This window comes from Phoenix dactylifera, chromosome 3, assembly GCF_051530095.1.
Source record: "Phoenix dactylifera cultivar Ajwa chromosome 3, Ajwa_hap1_PhDact_Kaust_v1.1, whole genome shotgun sequence".
Classification (NCBI taxonomy): Eukaryota; Viridiplantae; Streptophyta; class Magnoliopsida; order Arecales; family Arecaceae; genus Phoenix; species Phoenix dactylifera.
The window spans coordinates 46,372,034-46,393,834 of record NC_143192.1 but is presented as its reverse complement, the minus strand read 5'-3'; the positions used below and the strand labels follow the sequence as shown (position 1 = coordinate 46,393,834).

The 21,801-nt window shown below is 37.8% G+C and overlaps 1 protein-coding gene across 1 annotated transcript; it reads right to left on the bottom strand.

Annotated features, from left to right (window-relative positions):
- Nucleotides 1-3,916: 3,916 nt before the first annotated feature.
- LOC103705123 (putative glucuronosyltransferase PGSIP8) lies at nucleotides 3,917-11,792 on the bottom strand. The gene is made up of 5 exons (XM_008788739.6): nucleotides 11,083-11,792; nucleotides 9,096-9,354; nucleotides 5,349-5,550; nucleotides 5,001-5,148; nucleotides 3,917-4,760 (listed from the first exon to the last, which is right to left on the bottom strand). Exons 1-5 carry the CDS (start codon nucleotides 11,355-11,357, stop codon nucleotides 4,217-4,219), a joined length of 1,428 nt encoding a protein of 475 aa, XP_008786961.2. The 5' UTR covers nucleotides 11,358-11,792; the 3' UTR covers nucleotides 3,917-4,216.
- Between the last annotated feature and the right edge of the window lie 10,009 nt (nucleotides 11,793-21,801).

Genomic DNA, 21,801 nt, shown 5'->3' with positions numbered 1-21,801 from the left:
ACCATCTAGTTCAAGATCTTTTTCTCCTCTTTCATGGTTCCTTTGTCTATAAGGATCATCGACCTTCGGTTACCTTCTCTCTGAGCTTTGTCCTCACTGCAACTTCACCTTCTATGTGTCTTCTCGTTGCCATATTATCAAATAAGTCAATCAGCCACATCGGCAGACATGTTAGTGAAACACGTCGACAGACATCCTAGTTTACTATGTTAGTCAATCATGCCAGTGGACACATTAGTCTATTGCGCCAGTTAGCTATATTAGCATTACCAAATACATCAGTTTGCTGTATTAGCTTCCTGATTTGTCGCATCAGTTTCTAAGCTGCTATGTTAGCTTCTGTTCTACTATATCAAATTATGTATTGTCACATCAAGTTAACACATCAATCTATTATATCAACATCTAAGTTATTGTATCAACTCCTAATCTGCTACATCAGCTTCTGAGTTGCTATAATAGCTTGTATTTTTCCACATTAGGCTACGTCTTGCCACATCAGCTCTTGATCTACTACCACATCATCCTCTAAGCTGTTATGTATCTCTTAGTCTATCATATCAGCTTCTGAGCTAATATTTCAACTCTTGATTGAGTACATTAGTTTTTAGGTACATTTGTGATCTAGTTTCCAAACTCAAGTTGGCACCTAAAGTACCATCTTGAGTTTCAAGAGGGATGTTAGAATAATTTTAGGAATCACGTAACAACTTGTATTGGCCCAAAAAAAAAATTTAATTAGCTTGAGCCTATATAAGTCTATATTATTTTTCTTATATAAAATCTGTACACGAGTATATATACCCTCGAGATGTATCAAATGTGATGGAACATGGAAATAAAATTACTTTTCTCTTCCTTCTTTTTTCTCATGTTTTCTTCTCCTTTTGCAAATATTTTAACAATAAATAAATAAATAGGAGTGGTAGAGAGGAGAGAAGAGGAAGAGAGGAGAGGGAAGAGGGAGGGCTAGAGGGTGGTGATGGAGGTGGAGGGGAGATGAGGCGAGCTGTGGCTGCCAGAGAGAGTGGAGGGAGAGAGAGCAGAGAGGGAGGTGACAGGGTAGAGGAGGAGAGAGGAGGGGGTTGCGACCTTTCGGATTCGACCGGATCTAGTTAGATTGAGAGGAGAAAGAATGACATAGAAGAGAAAGAAGCATGCCTCGTCGGTTGAGTGGTCGGAGTAGCAGCGTCACGGGAGCCGGAGATCGGAGCGAGAGGGAGCTCAAGTGTGTGGGGGTCGGGCTTCTTCTCTTCCATTATATGGAGAGAAAGAAAGGAGATTTTAAATTTAAAAAAGAGAGGTAAAATTTAAATTTTAAATTTTAAAGTGAGTTATATTTTGTTGGCTTCTTCCCTTTTCTTCGATTATATGGAGAAATAGTGTTAATACTTTTTAACTTTTTCAACCTCAAGATTCGTTTGGTCTGTGAAATTTTAGTAAAAAATATATGACAGAAAAATTTAAAAATATGGAAATAATTATCCGATATTTTATTAAAAAAAGAATGTGGAAAAGCTACTTTTCCACATGATGAAAATTATGATAATTTTATTTTTCTAAAAATATCCTTAAGCCTTCATATTAAAATGGAACAAATTTAGTCTTTTTAAATACTTTGAAATATGTGCAACCATCTTGCATGACTAACTCTACTTCAAACTTAGAATGTTTTATTGTGAATGATTATTCTAAGAATAATTATCATGATGTTATGAGAAGAAATGGCTATGAAAGCACTGATAGTGATGTGGCTTCTAATTCAAGCATTCTTAGTTTGTAAGCCAAATTAGGCAATAAAGCTCCAGTAGAGACATCCATGTTTCAACATTCTCCTTCTATTGATACGGTTGATGTTGGTGTTCCAAAATATTATAAGTGAGAAAAATGTATCTAATTTTAAGGGCATAATAGGTATTTATACAATTTTTTAGGAAAAATAGATCATGAACTAAACATAAGTCATTCTCGAAAGTGTGCATCCCATGTCACTTTCTTATAATCAAGCAAACATGCAAAAATTATTTTCTCAGTTATCATATATTCTGGCATCAGCTTTCTCAGAAAACACATTTCAATGAGGTAAAATTCTTTCTGCAAACCAAACTAGTCCTAAAAACGATGATAGGAGCAGACGTATGGGTGGCAAAAAGATTATCATGGCGTCTCACCAAGTTACGAACTAAGATTTCATTTTTGCCGATACGGCAATAGAATGTTTATCTTTGAGTAAAGGGAAAATGAGAAAAAGTGGAAAGTTCTTTACATCCGCAACCGAAAATCAATAGGATAAGCAGAGGAAGAATAGCAAGTTAGCTGCTAATGGGCTAGGCAGACCCAAAATCCAAAGATCCGAGCTATTTTGTATTTGAAGACTCATGGATTGAGTCGGTTTCAGAAATTGGACTTGATCTAATTTACAACTCTAGTTTGACTCTTGATTTTTTTTTCAACATGGTACTATCCAACCAGACGATACATCATCCGAGTCTAATTTAGGTCAACGAAAAAAAGACTAGACCTGTCTCGAACATAATCCAGTTTGATCCAAAACTTGGAATAATTTAAACCTCCTTCTTTTTCACTTTAAATATCTTTTCCAAATTATAGATTGAACTCTTAATTAAACCAATCCCTCTTTCATCTAACAATTGCATCCTCTCTTATCTATTTTCATTTAATTATATCTAAATCTTCATATTTCATTGTTTATTTTAATAATTTTTATTTATAGTATAAATATATATTTTGAAAATCATAATCAATAAATTTAAGAATGGTAAATTACCTGAATGAAATTAAATTTTTTTAATAAAAATTTAAATTTAAATTGGCTCCATTTAGTTTTATTTTTAATTTGTTAATATTTTTATATTAATTATAAAGTATTATATTTTAGCTATAAAAAAAATAGCTGGATGTTTCATTCGAACTGCAGATCCAATTCCAACCTGAACTCAAATATTTCAATTTGGACTCGAGTCCAAAATAATGACTCCAATATAAAATTGGATAAGATCAAAATTAAGATCGGACCTACTTGATGGAGGAAGAGAGAGAGAGAGTGTGTGTGACATGGTTTGTGGTCCCTACAAAAATTCCTTCAGCTTTCTTAATGCCCTTCCAACAAAGATCAAGAATCACAGCCTTCCCCACTCTCCCTGGGGAGCGTAAAACAACTATTAGTACATGACCTGGAACAGAAGACAAAATTTCTAACCATCAGGACATTAAAAACGTAAAAGACCTCTATTTTCTTTTTCTTCTCTTTCAGAAAAGATGGAAAAAACAACAATTACCATGGTTACAAGCTGGCGATGCATGCAAGTACTAGAAAGAAAACGGAAGACAAAAATATTCAAGTTGCATCATAGAAAGATCAGAATAAAGCGTGAATGGTGAGGGTCGACAGAGAATGATGGCATGTGTTGAGTTCCATCATGGGCAAGGAATACTGCTGACCCAGAAGGCCAGAACCCAAAGATAAAAGAGAGAACGTCTTTAGAACGCAGGGAGTGGAGGTAAACAAAGATGGAGAGGGAAATTTCTGTGATGTCTACATTTATCCACATGCAACTTTTCCCAGAAGAAAATACATTCAAACAAGGCTTACAACGGTCGGATGGTGAGGAGAGTTCCACCCAAAAAAATCATAGTTTGATATCTACGTAGATTATTTTGAGAAGCATATGCATTACATTGAATAGATTATTGTCTTGCATATTTTCTTAGCATATTCTGTGCAATCTGGTGTCGATTTGTGATGACCCTAGTCAGGCGAGTGAGGAGGATTAATCTTACACATCCAAAACGTTATAGAATGAAAGCCTTAATTTAACACCTAAATAGTCGCTGTAATGAGCTCCTAATTTTTTTTGGTACAAGTGCAGTTAGATTAAAACTTAGATCAAAGGACTTTGCAAAAACCTAATACTTTAATATCCATGCAAGAATTTTTTCCACATCATGAGGAGGAAAATAAATGAATTATAACAAATTCTCTATTTTACTAGAAGCCAGAATAACCCATTCCAATTTCCCTCCTTTCCTCCTGAAGGAAGGATACCACAATCTCCAATTCTTGCCATAGAAGTCTTGTTCTGTATGGTATTGAAACAAACAATAACTGCTCATAGTATCACACAGCTGAGACAAGTAGCCAAAATTATCAGAATGTATGAGATTGCCAATCTAATCACCTCCATGGCAACGTTTGTCAATATAGCTTGTTGAACTCGGGCGGCTGTGTGGATTCTACCAACCTTGGAAAGAAGGCCTCCCTCTCGAGCAAGACTTGTACCGAGGCCATCACCTTCATCAATGATGTCCACACGAATGGAGCGCAGCAGAAGGCATAGGCAAACACTGCCAAAGCCCTCACAACACCATTAGAATACCAAGGGGATGCCATCACAAAAAGTGCACCTAGTATACCCAACCAGGGTGTAAGCACTGGGAGTGCCGGCAGCAGGAAGGCATTGATCACAACTGAAGCAAGAGCAGATGCACCAAGCATATAGAGGGACCAGCCCACAAGTGGGTGCACCGTTCGGGGAATGAGAAAAAAAGGAACAGTGTATGCAGCTAATATGGACCATGTTGCTGCTACCTTGAGCATGCTGTGCACAAAGGCAAAACTCTTCTCAGGACGCCGGTTATAACATAGCTTGGACAAGCTAGGACGTGCCAGCCGAGTGAGTGCCATGATCCCGATATACATTACCGACTGGATCAGTATCACAGGCACCTCTGATCCATACCTGTTCACAGAAAAAATTTCTCACACCAAATCTTGGAATAAAAACAATTTGCTAGAGCTACACCTAATCAAGCATGCCAAGTTTCTTTAAGAGGGAAGTCAACAATCTGATCAATGCCAAGTCCATTCGCATTTCAACAATTAGATTAAAATATTAAAGATGAAGATGCTTGGTTTTGATGCAATCTTCCTAGGTGAATGGGTGTAGCCTACAAGTTAGCAGATGCATGTTTTAGCTTACCCTATGGTATTTCGACGTTGCTCATGCCATGATAAGCCCAATGGTAGGACAGGCCAGGACCACCAGTACCAAGGTTTCAACCATGGTGCACTAGGGAATGTGATTACACTATTTGGTCCACAGGGTATGCGCCATCGAAGACTCAGGTCTGCAACAAATAGTATTATCAGGTTATAAAAACAGGCACAAAATTTAACTATAGAAAGGCATGACTAAAGAAATCCTCAGTATTTAGTAATAGATGTAAGAGTAATAAATCACAGAGGAGCTTTCGATGCGTATTTAGTGGACATTTACAGGAAAACATGGTGGACTAGAGAGGAACTAAGAAGCTGCTATCAGACTTACAGTAGTAAGAAGCATCCATCTGGTATCCCAAAGGAAGTCGATAGGTGCCGTCAAGCTTAGTACCATTCACTGGTGGATGGAACATTGGCTGATCAAGCAAATCTGGAAAGTAACTGGCAAGAAAGCCTTGATCTGCACCATCTGGGTTCTCACGCCCAATTACTAGCTCATGAAGCATGTCCTTGAAGACATCCATTGAGGGCTGCAAAATGAAAAGAAAGAAGCAGGGAATTACAATTGAAAGATTTCATAGTTCACCCTCTTTCTAATGTCACAGTTCCTTAAAAGCTTAGAGAAAGAGTGCATAGCAGTTAAGTTTTGGAAGTCATCTGGAAAACTATAGAAAGAGAGAGAAGCAAAGGGGGGGGCATGAACATCAGCTATTTTTTTTCTTGAATTAAAGGCATTCATTCTTTAGATGCTATGAACTAAAATGTTCTCAAATTTAAGAAATGCTTGATCTTACATAAGCAAAACTAGTTGCCTTCAAGACTAGTCCCAGAAAGGATTTCTAGATATTTTAGTTTCTGCTGTTAATCTGATCCAACAACTCATCTCCAAATAAAGATGTGTGATAGCATAGGAGTTTGACATCCAGAATATTGATACTAGCTTTACCAGTCAAAACCATTCAATGTAAATTTGGACACCCCCCCAAGGCCCAAGAAAAGGAAAAAAAACAAGGTTAATTAGTAATTATGCCTTCCCTGTACACATTCTGCCAAACTGCTGAAGTTGGAATGATTCAACATTTAGAAGCCCACCTTGAACTTGATGATAATACTCCCATAGAAAGGACCAATTTAAAATAGAGCTATTAAGCTGGTAGGTACATATAGTAGGGTGAAAAAACTGACCAATTAACTGTCCCTACAGTAGGTCATATGGGTCTCCATCATTTCTCATCTCATTTGGTAGAGAAATTTATTTCTTGATGACAAGATTACTATATTCACTTATGATTAATGTATTAAATACTTCTAATACTAGTTTCAGAGATTACTAATTGTACCTTAAACCTGACCTTTAGGGCAAGATTAATCCTCAAATCCTAAAAAGATAGACTTCCTAGAATATCAGTCTTAATCAGGATTCTTAAGTACCAAACTATATTGAGTGATCGGTGCCTAAACAGGTAAGGCCGAGTGTTTTTCTTTGTGGTGGTCGGTGGTGGTGGGGTGGGGTGGGGGGAAGTCTATTGCACAAATAATTTAAATCATGACCACAAAACCCAGCACTCTTAAAAGTGATTGAAAATTGTATGAATTAGAACAAAACATAACAGCACGTGGACTCATTCCAATCTACTTCTGCAATAAGGATGACAATATGTTGACAACACCCCTTGTCCGTGCAAAGCTACCTTTGGTTATGCAACCCATACATATTAATCCTAAGGTTAAAATGTTGTTCACTCCATTATGATTTATTGGACAATCATGTGTCTACTGATAAGGAGTTCACAATGGTCACTACCAAGTCCCATAAAATTTGAATGCAAATATTCACCCATAAGAGGATCTTTAAATGGATGGTGGAAAGAACAGAATGAAAAGGGTTACATAGACAAAATCCAGATGGATACAAGGTTGAATGCATTCTTATGAGCTGGATCACCATATCTCCAGCACCGGAACACGTTCCTAGTGTCATGTAGATCTTCTCATATATACTTAAGCATAAATCAGCAGAAAGCCCAGATATTTCGGCACTTGCTGAAATTTAAAGGCCTATGTACAGCCTTCAGTCTTGATCCTACTTTTGAAAGATGAATTGGACTTCTTCATGCACTAACACACATTGAGTTCATATTGCTGTAATTCTATGCATTCCCCTCTTAATGCAATGCTTTCTTGGAAAGTTTTTCAGAAAGTAGTTAGTTGCATTAAGTCCCTACAGGGTATAATTGGTTCTTAGTTCTTCTGGATTTTGACATCACAGCCAAGTAAATCAGTGACAGTTGCAGGATCATTGACAGCAGAGCCACGTAAGTCATTGGTTCTTCTGAATATTCAAATGTCAATATAAGTAAATCTGCAATATGTAGATTTTATTGGGCGGTTTGCATTTGTAGAGTAGACAGCTAAAAGATATATCTTCATGGCAAGCTCGCATTTGGCCGTATGGATTAGATACAAAACACTTTCTCCATGCAATATTTGACATAAAAGCAATTAAAGAAACAATTGATCAAAACTGTGGCACTACCTAATGTAACCTCAAGCCAACAAAAAAAGGTAACCCTGAGCCAACAAAGGAACAGAAGCAGAGGTATAGGAAACAAATTTGTAAGTTCATGTTATTGTTCAGTCAATTGTAACACAAATAAAAACAAATCCATGGTTGCAGCCTGTGTTACCTCGATATTCCACTTTTAAAGTTTATAGAAGAGTTGTCAGACACTTGGACATGGAAAAACAGAACATGACATGATTGGTCATTCCATTTCAAAGTGTTAGCCGATGTCAGCAGAAAGTGCTGGCACTTGAAACTTTTTTTTTGGGAGTGTCATGGAGAGGTCTCTTGGTTTCTAAGCAAGTATCTTTATTTTTTAAATATGAAGCTATCCCACTTAATTGTCAGCTTATGTAATTAAACACTTCTTAAGCACTGTTAGTGTGAACCTGAAAAAACTCATGATTTCTATTAATTTGACTATTAGATAGCACATATATCTCTTCTTCCCATTTTCAGTGTGTATGCATGTATCTATGTTATTCTGTCCTTGTGCCTAGATTTTGGAGGCTGCTATCTCCAACATTTAAGGACACCTAGACCCTTGGCACTCATGCCAGGTGTCTAGGTAACACTAGTTGCATAGCCCCTGTTTAAAATCAATGGAAGGAATTTTAAAGCTACTCGATAAGTCATCTAGTAAGATAACCTAGCATAAACTACATCACCAAATACAAAACCTATCCTTAAAGCTTTATCCTAATATTACTTTGTCTATGACAAAATCATATAATAATAGTAAAAGCATAAATCACGCACAAAGTTGGCTTATGACCAAGTGCTTGGCTATGCCTCCAAGAACTAGCTAAATAAGCTATCATGTTATCGACTTTTTTTGGTAGGATTCCATTATTGACTTTTAACATGTTAAACATTATAACTATGAGAACTTACAAATGGCTCCAAAAGTCTATGTATTCTTCGAGTTATATACAACAGCACCCTACCCACCACCACTATCCACCTCATTGTCCAACTATCACCCCCTACCCTCATCTTTGCCATGCTCCCCATGGTCAGCACCCTCCATGGATGGAGGCTGTGGTCAGTGCTACAAGCATGCTCTTGGATCATGCTTCACCTTCAAAGTAAAATTTTGCAATTGGATGGAATTTTTACTTCGACTAATTCAAAACCTGATTGTACAGATTCTATATGAACAACAAGCAATTATCACATGATCAATCACTTTAAATTGGTCTTGGTAAAATAAAAATAAAATGAGTTTTTTTGCTGTATAATACAAAGCCTTAAAGCGCCAAAAGGCATGCAAAAAGAGTGGTAGGAACATCCCATAGCTGGAGCAGGAAACCCAAGTATATGAAGGCTAGCAAGGCTTGCAATTATACACGAATCAATAGTACTCCAACAAATCCAGAAAACAAGTAATCTGATTATTCCGAAAAATCTGATAAACCAACAAGTTAATGAGAACCACATTCCTAAAGGGAAAAGAAACTGACACTTGTTAAATTAAATTTTCTTGGAGCAAATTAGAATTAGAGGTTATACCTGAAGGACAAAGAGGCCAGTGTGGAAGATGCAGGGGTTAATGAAGACAGCACAAAACTTCCCACACTGGAATAGCTCATCAGTTCTCTGGAGGAAGATGTTATCAGAGTCAAGCATGACAACTCTGTCATATGCTACCAAGCTCCATGCATACAACTTATTAAGTGTCAGTTTAAATCTGGAATTGAAATTGCCCTGCTTCTCATATGGATTCTTCAAGTTCTCCACCGTAACCACCTTCACCCCATCCTCCTCTTTCCTGTTAACACGAGTTGGCAAGACATCAGATGCCTGACCACTAAGAGGGCAGTTGAATTGTCAAAATAAAAATTCAAGTGTTGTGAGTCTCATCAACCTCTAGTCTTAAGTCTTAACACACCAAAAAGCTAAAATTTCCCAGTAATTAATAAATAGATCATCACGCATGGAGCAAAAGCATAATACGATGCTGAAAATCTCTCTCTATGTTATATAGAGACTATAACTGCCAAAATTTATCAAGTTTGCATGGAGAAGACAAGAGATTTTGCTTTCCCTCTATGGATGTCAATGGACTGGGTCTGGGCAAAGCATATCCAAGATTTTGAACAGTCCCAGCCAAGATCAATATAAAATTAGACACACAGGTCCGCCTCTTTACATCCCCTGGAACCAGCCCAAGATCAAGGTTTGTATTCCATATAATACTAATTTTAATAGCTCCTTCCACATTTAATTTAACTAGACAAAAGAAAATAATTAACTTTTTTTCTAGCTGATTCCTTCAATTAGATACATAGATCCCTCAAAGAGGTGAAATGCCATAAACCTCGACAAATAATACATGAAAAGATATGAACATATAAAGTCAACAACTATTTTCTAACAACCGCACCAACTGAGATTAGAAAGGAAACTAAAATTGCCTTTTTACAGTTAACTGCAACCATCTCAACTCAATTGAATAAGGATCATTCAAATCCTCCAATTTCTTTCTCATATCCAAAAGATTTTTCTATCAATCTACCAGTCAAATCCTTTAAATTGACAACCAGTCCAATAGCAATAACGATCGATCCATCGCCCTATCCTTTCCTGGAAATCCGAAAGCAAAACAGCTAGGAGACTGGGTTCAGGAAACAGTCGGTGGGGCAATAGGCCGCGGACGGTCGGGTAGGTGCGGGGAGGCCCACCGCCACCGCCACCGCCCCTCTCCTCCAATGCAAGGAGCACGATTTGGTAATTATGTTATTTTGGGAAAAAATAGGGGCACAATTCGCAAACATAGGGTAGCAGCGGAGAAGCGGCCCCCGATAAATAGGGTACGATTTGGTAATTATGTTATTCTGGAAAAAATAGGGGTACATCCGAAACATTTTTTTTTTCCTCCAAGAACACGTCTTCTTATATTCAGCTTTCAAGAAAACAGGAAGTCAAAATCTTTGAACTCGAAAGCGAAGATCGATTCTCTAATAAAATTGAAAAACGAAAATAGAAGCAGGGGACGTGGGAGAAGCAATAAATAAACTCCTACAATCGGGTAATTCGACAAAGGAAAATAATCGCCATCGTCTACCATGATTGCAGGCAAAAATCTTTCATTACTAAAATTAGAAAAAAGGATAATTTGTAAAATAAAATAAAAACGAACAAGAAAAGGACAAATCAGTCGGTGGCCACCGAGCCCCGGCCATCCCCTCCTGCCGCACTCCTTTTAGCCGTTGGATCACACAGTCCAATAACCCCAAACAATCACTCAAAACCCCTTTCTTAATATATTTCGAAAAATCGCCCCCATCTCCATGGTGTCTACTTTGTTATTTTTCTTTGTTTGAAAAAAAGGGGAAAAATATGCACCAAAAAAATGTCCCAAAAAAAAGGGGGAAAAACCTAAATCCGCTCCTAAAAATACTCGGAACAGAGAGCAGGAACCGGGTTGCAAATATCAGGGGAAAAAAACGGTGGAGAGATTAAAACGTGGAGGGGGGTTGAGAATGAGAAGGCGTACATGGTTTGGACCCATCGGATCGGAACGTCGGCGGAAGCAATGACAACGCGATCGGCGGCGACGCCGAGCTTCGCTAGCGATCTCATCATCACCCGCGTCGCCACATAGAACTCGTAGTCCCGCGGCGTCCCCATGTACATCATCGCCACGTACGCGTGCCGCGGCGGACCACGCCTCCCTTCCGCTGCCTCCACCGGCGCAGCCAGGATCGCCACCCACGCCACCGCCACCAACCTCCACAAGAACCCTAAACGCGTCCGCCTCCCGTCCTCCATTTCTCGGATCCAATCTCGCGAACAAGAACAGAGGGATGAGAGCGTGAAAGAAGTACAAGACCCAATCCCTGGGCTAGCAGAGATCGGATCTCCTCGTCCGCCCTCTCTCCCCCCCTCCCATACTCCGGATCTCGGCCGCCTCACAGCACCAGCTCCCCCCTCTCCCACGACGGATGCCCTCCGGCGCTGTCTCACCGGAGTCCGTCGGAGATCATTGCCGGGGGGCCGGTTGGGGATTTGCCGGAGAGAGCGAGAGAGAACGAGGGAACAAGAAAAGAGAGGAGAGGAGAGGAGAGGATGGGAGAGTGGGTTCGCGACTTTTTCGCTAGCACGGGAAAAGCGGAATCGAGGAAGTGCACCAAAGAAAGCAAGGAAAAGGCCGGGTTAAATAAAACGAAACAAAACAAACGTTTTGTGTTAATATTAGAAGGATTTATCTAATCTGATTCTCGTATATCTTCTTGGGGAATAGGCGGGGTCCCCGCTTGGCTCTCCGGCCTCGTGGATGAGGAAGGCTGTCGGGTGTGTCACCGGAGACAGAAACTAGCCACGTGCATGTGTCCACTTGGCACGTTTGTTGCGGTTGCTATGAGCGAGAAATCGGCTGCCGCTTGCTCAGTTTATCCGTTGAGAAATTCGCTTGCTCGATTTCAAACTTTGGAAGGATGAAATTTCCAGTCACCGTCATTTTAGAATTTATTACCCTAATTCATATGTTAAAAAAAAGCCTGTCATATTATCTTAAAAAAATGAAAATATCCTACCAACGAAGTCTATTTCAAGGGGTAGAACATATCATATGTTAGATAGGTTTGCTTTGTTAGATAAGAGGAGTAAATCTTGTTAGAAAATTATATTGCTTTATTTTTTAAAAAGTTCAAATATTTAAATCTCTTATTTAGTAATATTATGTGTATTTTGAATTTCTTAATTTGCCAAGCTCCATCATTCGGTCCGCTAAATTTGAAGAAAAAAGGAAAAAACGTTGTTTGGAAATTTTTTGCAAGATCTATGGTGAAGCAGGGAGCTTGGACCGATAAGTCCAAGCCTAAAGCCTACCATTGGCCTCTTCCGAGGGTGCAAAGATGGAGCCCCGGCAGTACGGAACTCAATCCGTTTTTAATATGTACATACTCTTACCTTCTTTTGAGAAAGTATGATGGAAGAGGCGTATTATGGTTCAGATTTGAGGACAGGCGGCTTCTATTCTTATACTCTTTTATCTTAGTAGAATCTTTGCTTTATTCTTGTTCGTGGATGTAGGCCTATATCCGAATCATATAAATCTGTGCATGCAGTATTTTTTCTTCTCTCTGCCTCTTCGAATCTTTTTCTTTTTCTTCATTTTGAGCCTTTGTCTCATCTAAATTCATTCAACAAATAATCTCATATTGGATGTTTAATTATGTAGGCCTATATATATATATATATATATATATATATATATATATATATATATATATATATATATATATATATATATATAATAGATTTGATCTTTTAATTAGTTCATTTATTATATTTGAATTTTAAGTCTAAAAATTGGTGAACTTTATCGGAACCTGTTAGTCAAATACTAAACAAATTAGGACTAAATCTTATGAACCTTGTGTGTGCATAACCATTAATCAGCACACATATCATAGAATGGCTTTGCTCGAGGAAATCATCCTTAAAAAATTCAATGGCTTATTTTTCAAGAGATGGTAGAGCCAAGTGAGATACTAGCTAAACATTCTTGGGTTGATTCAGCTGTTGAATAACCTAATCCAACACCTTCATCTTTGCCGAATTCTCAAACAACCACAATTACTTGTTCGGAAAAAATAGGTTTTTCCGATTCTCAAACTTAAACCCCTTAAGAAATAGACTTTCGTTGCCATAATAGGTTTTTCTAACCAAGACCGCTAACGAACTATAGGATACCATAGAGGCTGAGTATGGAATTGATAATGCCAGTATAGACCGGATGCAAAATTTCCTATGAAAAATCGAATTAATTGGATGTAAGTTTTTTAAGAGTTATAATGTTTAAGCCTTAACTGACTCTCTTCCTCCATCCTAGTCAAACTTCTCATAAGAGCTAAGTTACAAGTAAGATGGCTTCACCTCAACAGAGGTTATTAGCTCTTCTAGATGGATATAATCAACACTAAATGAGGTTTAAATCCACTAACTACCTTATCAATGGCATAGAATTAGTGTCGTGCATATGTGCATGGCACAACATGCACAATGCATTAGTGTACATAGCTAGCCTTTTTTTGCTACATGGTCTGCTAGATTATTTTCTCAAATCTGTAACATAAGCATTACAAATTTCAAATATCTCGACAAAAATCCTGGTAATTTCCTTATTCACAATTTGTAAATTTAAATTCTTCGGATTGAGTTGCAGATTGTAACATAAGCTTTCCAAGGCTCTGCACGTATGTTGTTGAGTCTTTATCTAGCACAGGCAGACCATTGAGGCTTTTATTGAGATAGTCATTGAGGACGTGAGTAGACATTCTCTTCCTCAGATCTTTCTTTCTATTCTCTCAAATCTCCGAGAGATTTTCTTCTCTCTCCCTTCTTTCCTACTTTCCCTTCTTCCTGGGCAACTGAAGGAGTCCTTCTGAATCAGGTTCATTGTACTTTGGAGATGACCTCAACCATATACCTACTAGAAAGGGTGAAATTTGTTCTTAGGCAGCGTGCTAATTACATAACTCATTCCAAGAACCTCTCCAATTTTCTTATATTATCTAATTTTGTATTTATTTCACATATTTTATTTTTATTATACACAATTATTAGCAATTTTAGTACAATTTTTAAAATAATTTCCAATAAATCTTTGGTGATTCCTCGTTGCAAAATTTAATGTTTTCTTATTGCATCAAATGTTTTCAGAGAGGACGTGGACTACGCATTTTTAAGCCAATGCATGAACAAAGATGTATATTGGCACCCTACGTTCTGAATTTTGAGAGGCTGCAGTCTCTAAATATTTGCGCCTTATACTTTTATCAGGACAAAGAAAAAACGGAAAAAGAATTCTTCCCAAGCGCATAAATCTTGTCGCGTACACTATATTTCATGAAGATAAGATGTCAGTTTGTTTATGGTGATTCTCTATTCATCAGGGTTAGACATGGAGTCCATATTATGCTCTCAAGCTTGTATTAATCTCTCTCCTCTTAAACATGAATTAATGAACGAATCAAAATACTACATGATGCAATGTAGATGAAATAATCCTAGTCTATTAAAGAAAGTACTGCCTAACTTGCCTTTCAATCTACAAAATAAGTTCATATTTTCTGACCTGCTTGTCATACAAGTCCATACCTTGAGACTGATAACCTTCCTATGCTGATATGTTAAGCTATAATGAAAGACATTCCTGTATCTTTAAGTAAATTTCCTCCATAGGTGCAGTATAGAAGAGGAATGCTAAACTAATATCAACCTTTCTTGCATGCAAGGGTTTTCAATGGATATAAGAAACATGAGTTCAATTGTAGCTCAAATCAAGCATGATCTAAATTTAATTGAAAAAGAAAGCGCCCTGTTAACAGTCTCGAAATAAATTTAAAACTAACCAGAATTAAACAAAATCAGCTCAATCAGACTCAAAATATCGACTTTCTGACTCGTTCAAGAGAGTGCTCCAATGTGGATCTGGTCACCCGCTGGTCTTGGTTTGAATCCTGATGCACCGTGGTTGGTGGCGGAATCCTAAACACCAAGTTCCCAACCTTCCGTACATGCTTCTCTGGACAAAAAAAAAGCTATACGAGAGGTACGTAGTTGTTGGGTTCGTAATTTTATACTAAAGACATGGCCTTTGTTTAGTGAGTGCAAAATGAAATGACAGCACTGCCACGTGTTGGAAGGTGGGGAGTTCGAAGTAGCGCTCAGAAAAGAGAGCGGTGTGTCCCTGTACTGCAGACGCCTATCCAGATCCTTGGCTTTTGGAGTGCCGTATGGTCACTGGTCAGCCTTTTATGCTGTCAACCGCCTACCTTGTCATCTGTATTGCCTTCAAATCATACTTTCAAGCTTTCTGGGATCCAGCTCTTTTATTTTTTTTTTAGTAAATTAGATTTATTATAATAATATAGTGTGAATACATGAATGAAAATTAGAAATAATATATATATATATATATATAAAATAAAAAAATATCCATCACAACTGTCCATAATATAGTCTCTAGATTGGTCGTATATGCTGATATGCAATACGCAGCACTATTAACTTTTTCCATAAATACATGTCATCTTATATGAATGTAAAGTTGCTTTTATTTTTCAACAATTCTGAGTTAGAAAATAAGAACGGAAGGCTATAGTTGATAAACTTGATGGCCCTCTACCTATTTCATAGTATATGTTAGATCTTTCTATGCATCACGTAACTCTGCCATCGGTATTGTATAATTCAACATTGCTTGATTTCTAATAACGATGTTGGGTCCACCGAAATTGTCTCTATGCGGAACATTTTTATCAAAGTAGGTTTTTTTGATTATTTTATTGGCAAGACCTGAGTTTGGCACGTGGCCAGAATGATATCAATATAGCATTCAACTGGTCATACCGTTCTATTAGATGGGTAATGATATGCCAGGTCCAGGTCGTCACACTATCCAGTCAGCTACTCTTTGACATGGTATGAGAGGTTTCTTAAATTTAAAAAGCAATATACAGGCCACCAAAAAGAAAAGGAACAATCGTTTTGAGCCAAATATGTAAAGACTCATTTTATTTGGTTCCATGTAAGCCTTGCTACAATGAAGTTAACATTTGATATTACCACCGAATTTTGGATGAATTCAAGATTTGATATCAACACACACTCCTTTAGATTTCTATCACTCAGAACCCTTATATTCCGCGAGTATTAAGCTCGATCTGCCTGGTAACCTATATTTCAGCAGGGTAGGCTTAAGCGAACTCCCTCCCAATCTCCAAAACATAGTCAACGATAATGTCTCATTTTTTTTTCCAATCAAAACCGTTAGGTTCAATTATTAAATAATAAAATGAAGAATATAATAAATATAGAAGAAGAGAGACATGAAAGCTAATTAAGGAGAATCATAGACTTGGTTTCAAAAAATAAATAATACGTGGAGCAGGTGTCGCTTCTTGGATGGAGCAAGACAACAGTATTCAAAGGGGCAGGAATACGTGTCATTTTGGTCCTGGTCTCTCCTAAATATTTCACCGATAAGAGCCGACCCCGGATGGAGATGCACCAAAGAGAGGCGCGCGTGAAAGCAAGAAAATAATGGTCGCCGTGGCGACGGGGAAACAGCCACTAAAGAGGAACTTCGAATGCGCGTTGAGAGAGACGCTGCCTTCAGGATGGTTTCCAGCGACTCCAATTCGGGACGCCTTCAAGGACTCTTTCAAACATACGTAGACTAAGGGGTGGATATGCGACCTCGTTGTGCAAGCTGACAAGAAGCCACGAGGACACGCGTAGCCGACCGCGTCGGGCTCGGAAATCGAAATAAAGGTTTAGTGATCCGGTCGTCGCCGACCAAGCCCACCGCCCCCGGCGCATCGGTTTTATATTTACTAATTAATCTTGATTAGCAATGTATTACACAAATAGTTACAAAAAAGAAATAAATTATATAACACAATTGGAACAAGGCTTCACTCTCCATGCCTATCTTTTATTATAAACTGAGATGCTCTAGTGACATGCACATCTAGGGCATGGATCTCAAATATTTCAAAAGTGGCTAAAGAGGGCGGCTAATCCTCATCTTTTTCATTTCTTCCCCACCACCCATAGAGCTGACTTTAATGGAATCGTACCATACCTTTTTATGCAAGTAGCAAAGGATAAAATCATCAAGTATTGCTTGGAGGCATCGCATCTGACCAAATTTCTTTTCCATGAACTAGTAAATGGTGCTAAGTAGACTTACCTCAGTTGGTATCGTGTTCTACTAAGAAGAGTTTCCACCTTTGTTTGGTTCAAAAAAAAAAAAAAAAAAACCTATCCTTCTACCTAGTTTAAATTGGTCTCCCTAGCCCCTCCCAACCCAAAAAAAAAAACACAAACACACAAAACTAAAGACGTGACAATTAGCAATATTTATATTGTTGATGAGATCCTTTCATATGAGTCTAGTTCGTATGGTTTTCTATTGGCTAGGCCAACTTATGTTGTGCAGGCATGTCGCAACATCCTTTTGACCGACTCATGGAACCACCGACTCAAGGTTTTTTTAGTCGTAACTCGCCTGTCAAACTTCGAGAGTCATAAGCATTACCCAAGAAGGATTACAACTCATTATGTCAAAGTAGAGAAGAGTATCAATCGTCCAGGCTGGCTAAGTTCTAGACTTACTGCTAAATGCTAAGTCCACTCCCTTGTTGTCAAGTAATGAATTCGTTCCAAAAGTTATATGTCGTTATAGAAGCTGAAGAACATGAAGATACAGGAAATTATCATTGATAAAAATGAACTATGATGATGCATAGTCATGCGGTCAATGAGATGGTTCTCCCAGTGCAAGGTCTAATTGAGAAAAAATAGATTTCGAAAAAAGAATGAAAATGAGTGATTTCCACTCTAACCGTTTGATTGGAAGAAGTTCTATTTCTATTTTATGCAAATATTCTAATCATCCAAAATTCAATCATGGCTCATGGCTCTTATTAATATTCAAATATTATTTTGCCTCATTTGCTTAAAAAAATTATTTTTCAAAAATATCTTTTTTACTTTATTATTTTTTTAAAAATAATTAATTATTTTTTTAATTTTGGACATAAACTAAATGTATCCAAACTTATGACCGTTCTTGTTCTGATTCTAATCTATTCTGATTATGACACCAGTCAGAAATCACGCACCTTTATTTTACTTGCGGTTGACACCGCTAACAGACCTGTCTACTTTTCTCAAAAGGAATCTAATGGCAACACCATTTTCTTGATTTGAAATTGAAGCTCCTAGAATTAATCAAGAAAACATGACAAGTTGGTAGAAGTTTTGTCATTTACGTTGACTAAAAACAATGGACTCCACGCCATATTGAAAGTAATAGAACTTAGAAAACCTGACTATGCTATGGAATTTTATTTTTTTTCTTATCATTTTTTCACCTTCCATATTGTTCAAATGCAGATACACCAAAAATGAGAAAATAGTGCAACAACTGGGTTATCTGCCCATTTGTATTGTTATTTAGCTATGAGGTAACACAAGGAATGAAGAAAGCAAACAAACACGGCAACCCACAGTTATGGCAACCCCAATAAAGGCCCAATTTACCAACCTATATGAAAGTTGGGACAAATGGGTCCATCAATTGACCCAGTCAATCCGAACCCCAAATTGTTCAGCTGGACTAACCAACCATAGGAGCTAAGAAAATCTCTTAAAAAATCTAAAATCTTCCGTTGTATTAGAGGTGCATTTGGTCTGCAACCGTAATCAAAATTGATTAGAATAGGAATTGGAATGGTCAGGTCTTCCGGCGTATTTGGTTGGTGATCGAAACCGAAATCGAAATTAAAATAGAATTTAAATATTAGAGGAGAATAGAGATTGAGTTTTGGGGGATTGAGGCATTTCTATTTCCTTCTAGAATCGAAATGGAAATGGAACTTCTCCAACCAAATGATAAAGATGAAAATCACTCGTTTCAATTCTTATCCTATAGTTTAACTCTTTTCAACCAAATATGTCCGAGATCTACCATAACCTATTATGGGCCACACCAATCACCACCCACATGTTGACTCTCTGCAGCTGCAGGAGAGCCACATGTAGGAGAAGATATTTTTCGTCCAAAAATTGTAACCTAAGATTGCGACACAATGGTCACATGTACCAAATAAGTCTATCTTCTGCTAACCACAAGAAAAGAGCCAAATAGGATTGAACAATGAGCTGTGATTGATACCAGTGGAAAAAATGAAACGAAACAGAACTATGTCGACTTGATCCAAAATTGTAAGTTGCGCATGTCGACTTTATCTAAAACTTTGGTTCTGAAAGATACTGAAAATGTTCGCTTCGAGAAATGGAAAATGAATATAAGCAAGAAGCAATTTGTTAAAATGAAACATTGACTATCAAAATTAGTCCTAGCCTTTGCTGAAGAGACTTCAAGGAGCCTAGATTAGATAGAAACAGTTAATTACACTTTCATTCTCAAGCTCTTGAAAATTTGTAAATCACCATCTCTAGATGCCGTTAGCAGCACAATATGCCTAATTCTTTGCCCTACTCTTAGAGCGGATCAGAACCGAGCCTTAGGCCTAAACTATATCTATTTTTAGTCAAATTGTGGGCCAAATCTATTTAAAATATAATGTTTTCTGTGTCCAAGTCCAGTCTATGATCAGCTATGCCCAATATAAACATATAATGAACTCATCCTTGCATACTTTCAAAATACCGAGATTGTAAAAATAAAAGATGTTACAAAAGGTATCCATAACAAGACCTCTGAATTCTATGTTTGGTAACAATTAAACAGGAAAAAATATGATGAGCTAGAAGCAGACTTGATGTTTAAATACCTTAAATTGGATGGTTATTTGGGGATGGTGAGAAAAAACCAGGATTAACTGATAAAAAGATGGAATAAGAATATCAATGAGAAAGATGTCGGAGTATTCTGTGATTTTTTGAATTTTTTTATTATAATCTTTTGAAAATATTGAACTTTCAAGGTCTTTTTGAGTTTTAACAATCCCACATCGAATGTAAGAAGACTTGCATTTCATGAATCCTAGTTATTCTATATCAATTCTAAAATATTCCTAATACAAGATAGGCCAATTTAACAAAAAAAAGGAGGAAAAAAGAAGCAGGAGCAGCACCAGGGGTTGGAGCATCCCTGTCTTTCAAAAAAATAAAAAACAGAGAAGAAAAGAAGACGACGACGAGAGAAGAAGGAAGAAGAAAATGATGGAAACATGCCTTTCCCTTTCTTTCTTCCTCCTCCTTTGTTTTTTTTTCACCTTTCCTTCCATTGCAACATAGCAGCAAATGGGACCAATAGCTGGGTGGTAACTTGGATATTGGATACCCGCATCTCACAGGATTTGCTGAGGTGCGCCTTTGCGTGCGCTTGGCTGCTTGCACCTACACAAAAGATGCCACCTTTAGCACCTTTTTTTAGTGCCCAAAGTCCAGCTTCGCTTGCACCCTGCACCTTGACATGCCTGAGATTCACCTTTCAAGAAAACCCCCTCCCACCTTCAAGACCATTCTTTCCACAGGGACCTCCATTTTGTCCCACAGAGATGACACAGTTGACGTAGGCCTCGGCCCGACCCCTTTCAAGAAACCCAGTAACAAGTGATGCCTCCACCAATCCCTCACAGATCCTTTAACCACAGTTTGTGCCTGCTTCAGTGTCTCCAACTAATGCTTCCATGGTGGGTGGTTTTATGAGATATAATTGGTGAAAGCAGAAGCCCATGCAATGCCTCCAATTCTAGGATGCGCTCCCTAACTAATGGTTTTTTGAGATAAACTTTACCAATCGAGAGTTTTTCCAGTTCATTTAATTAAGACTACGGGCATATAAAGCTTACCCCACTTCACCCAAAAAGCAGCCTTAAATGTTGCCACGAATTTTTATCCAAAATTATATACGCCAGAATTCCAGGGATCGATCTTAATCGTTCTTGTACATGGTCCGAGTCCAATCAGGAGGCAGGCCACGTATAATAGCTCCTTTTTTTTTTTTTTTTTGAAGAAAAACACTTTAGTTAGTAACAGCCTCCCAGTTTTTCTGATCACCAGAGTCGGAACTTTACGATAAAACCCAACTCTCCCATGCATAATGGGCCATAGAGGATAGCTCTGGTCCATCTTTCACCAATTCAGTCACATTTTTTATCTTTGCTAAACCAAATGATTCATACAATTCTAGTACAAATACATTCAAAAAAAATCAAAAAATAATAAATCACGGAGCATTATAAGCAACTTCCTCTCTCCAACCCATAAGGCACTTCTAGAGCAACTAGCTACGTACGAGGCCACCCATCCGTGACCCTGTTAGCCTATCTGAATACGTGCTGGGCCTGAAAGGCCACGCCACCATTGATCATAGTTCGAATATTCCGAAATATGGGGTGGCACCCTCTCACGTTGCCGATGCCACCAATTCAATCACTCTTTGGAAATAGCACCTTGCATTGGTTATATTGATCACAACCAAGCATGGCTGAGATCTTCAATTTTCTTCTTCATTTGCCAAATCAATAATCCAATGGAATGATATTTTGTATGCGAGCTTTTTCTTTTCTTTAATTTGGAAGGTTCGTTGCGTTTATCCACTATAACAACTCATGAATCACGATGAATGTCACCGAGGCCAAAAAACAACAATTTCTTAAACTTTTCTCTTTCTTAAAATTTTACAAGGAAGTGATTGTGTGAAGAACAATGACGGAATTAATGTGGT

Excerpts from the sequence above, each read along its gene's own strand:
- LOC103705123 (XM_008788739.6), bottom strand. The coding sequence starts at position 11,357 with ATGGAGGACGGGAGGCGGACGCGTTTAGGGTTCTTGTGGAGGTTGGTG. Across the intron at positions 9,355-11,082 it reads ATCCGATGGGTCCAAACCAT|GAAAGAGGAGGATGGGGTGA; the intron begins GTACGCCTTCTC and ends TCGTGTTAACAG. Across the intron at positions 5,551-9,095 it reads CTGGCCTCTTTGTCCTTCAG|CCCTCAATGGATGTCTTCAA; the intron begins GTATAACCTCTA and ends TTCATTTTGCAG.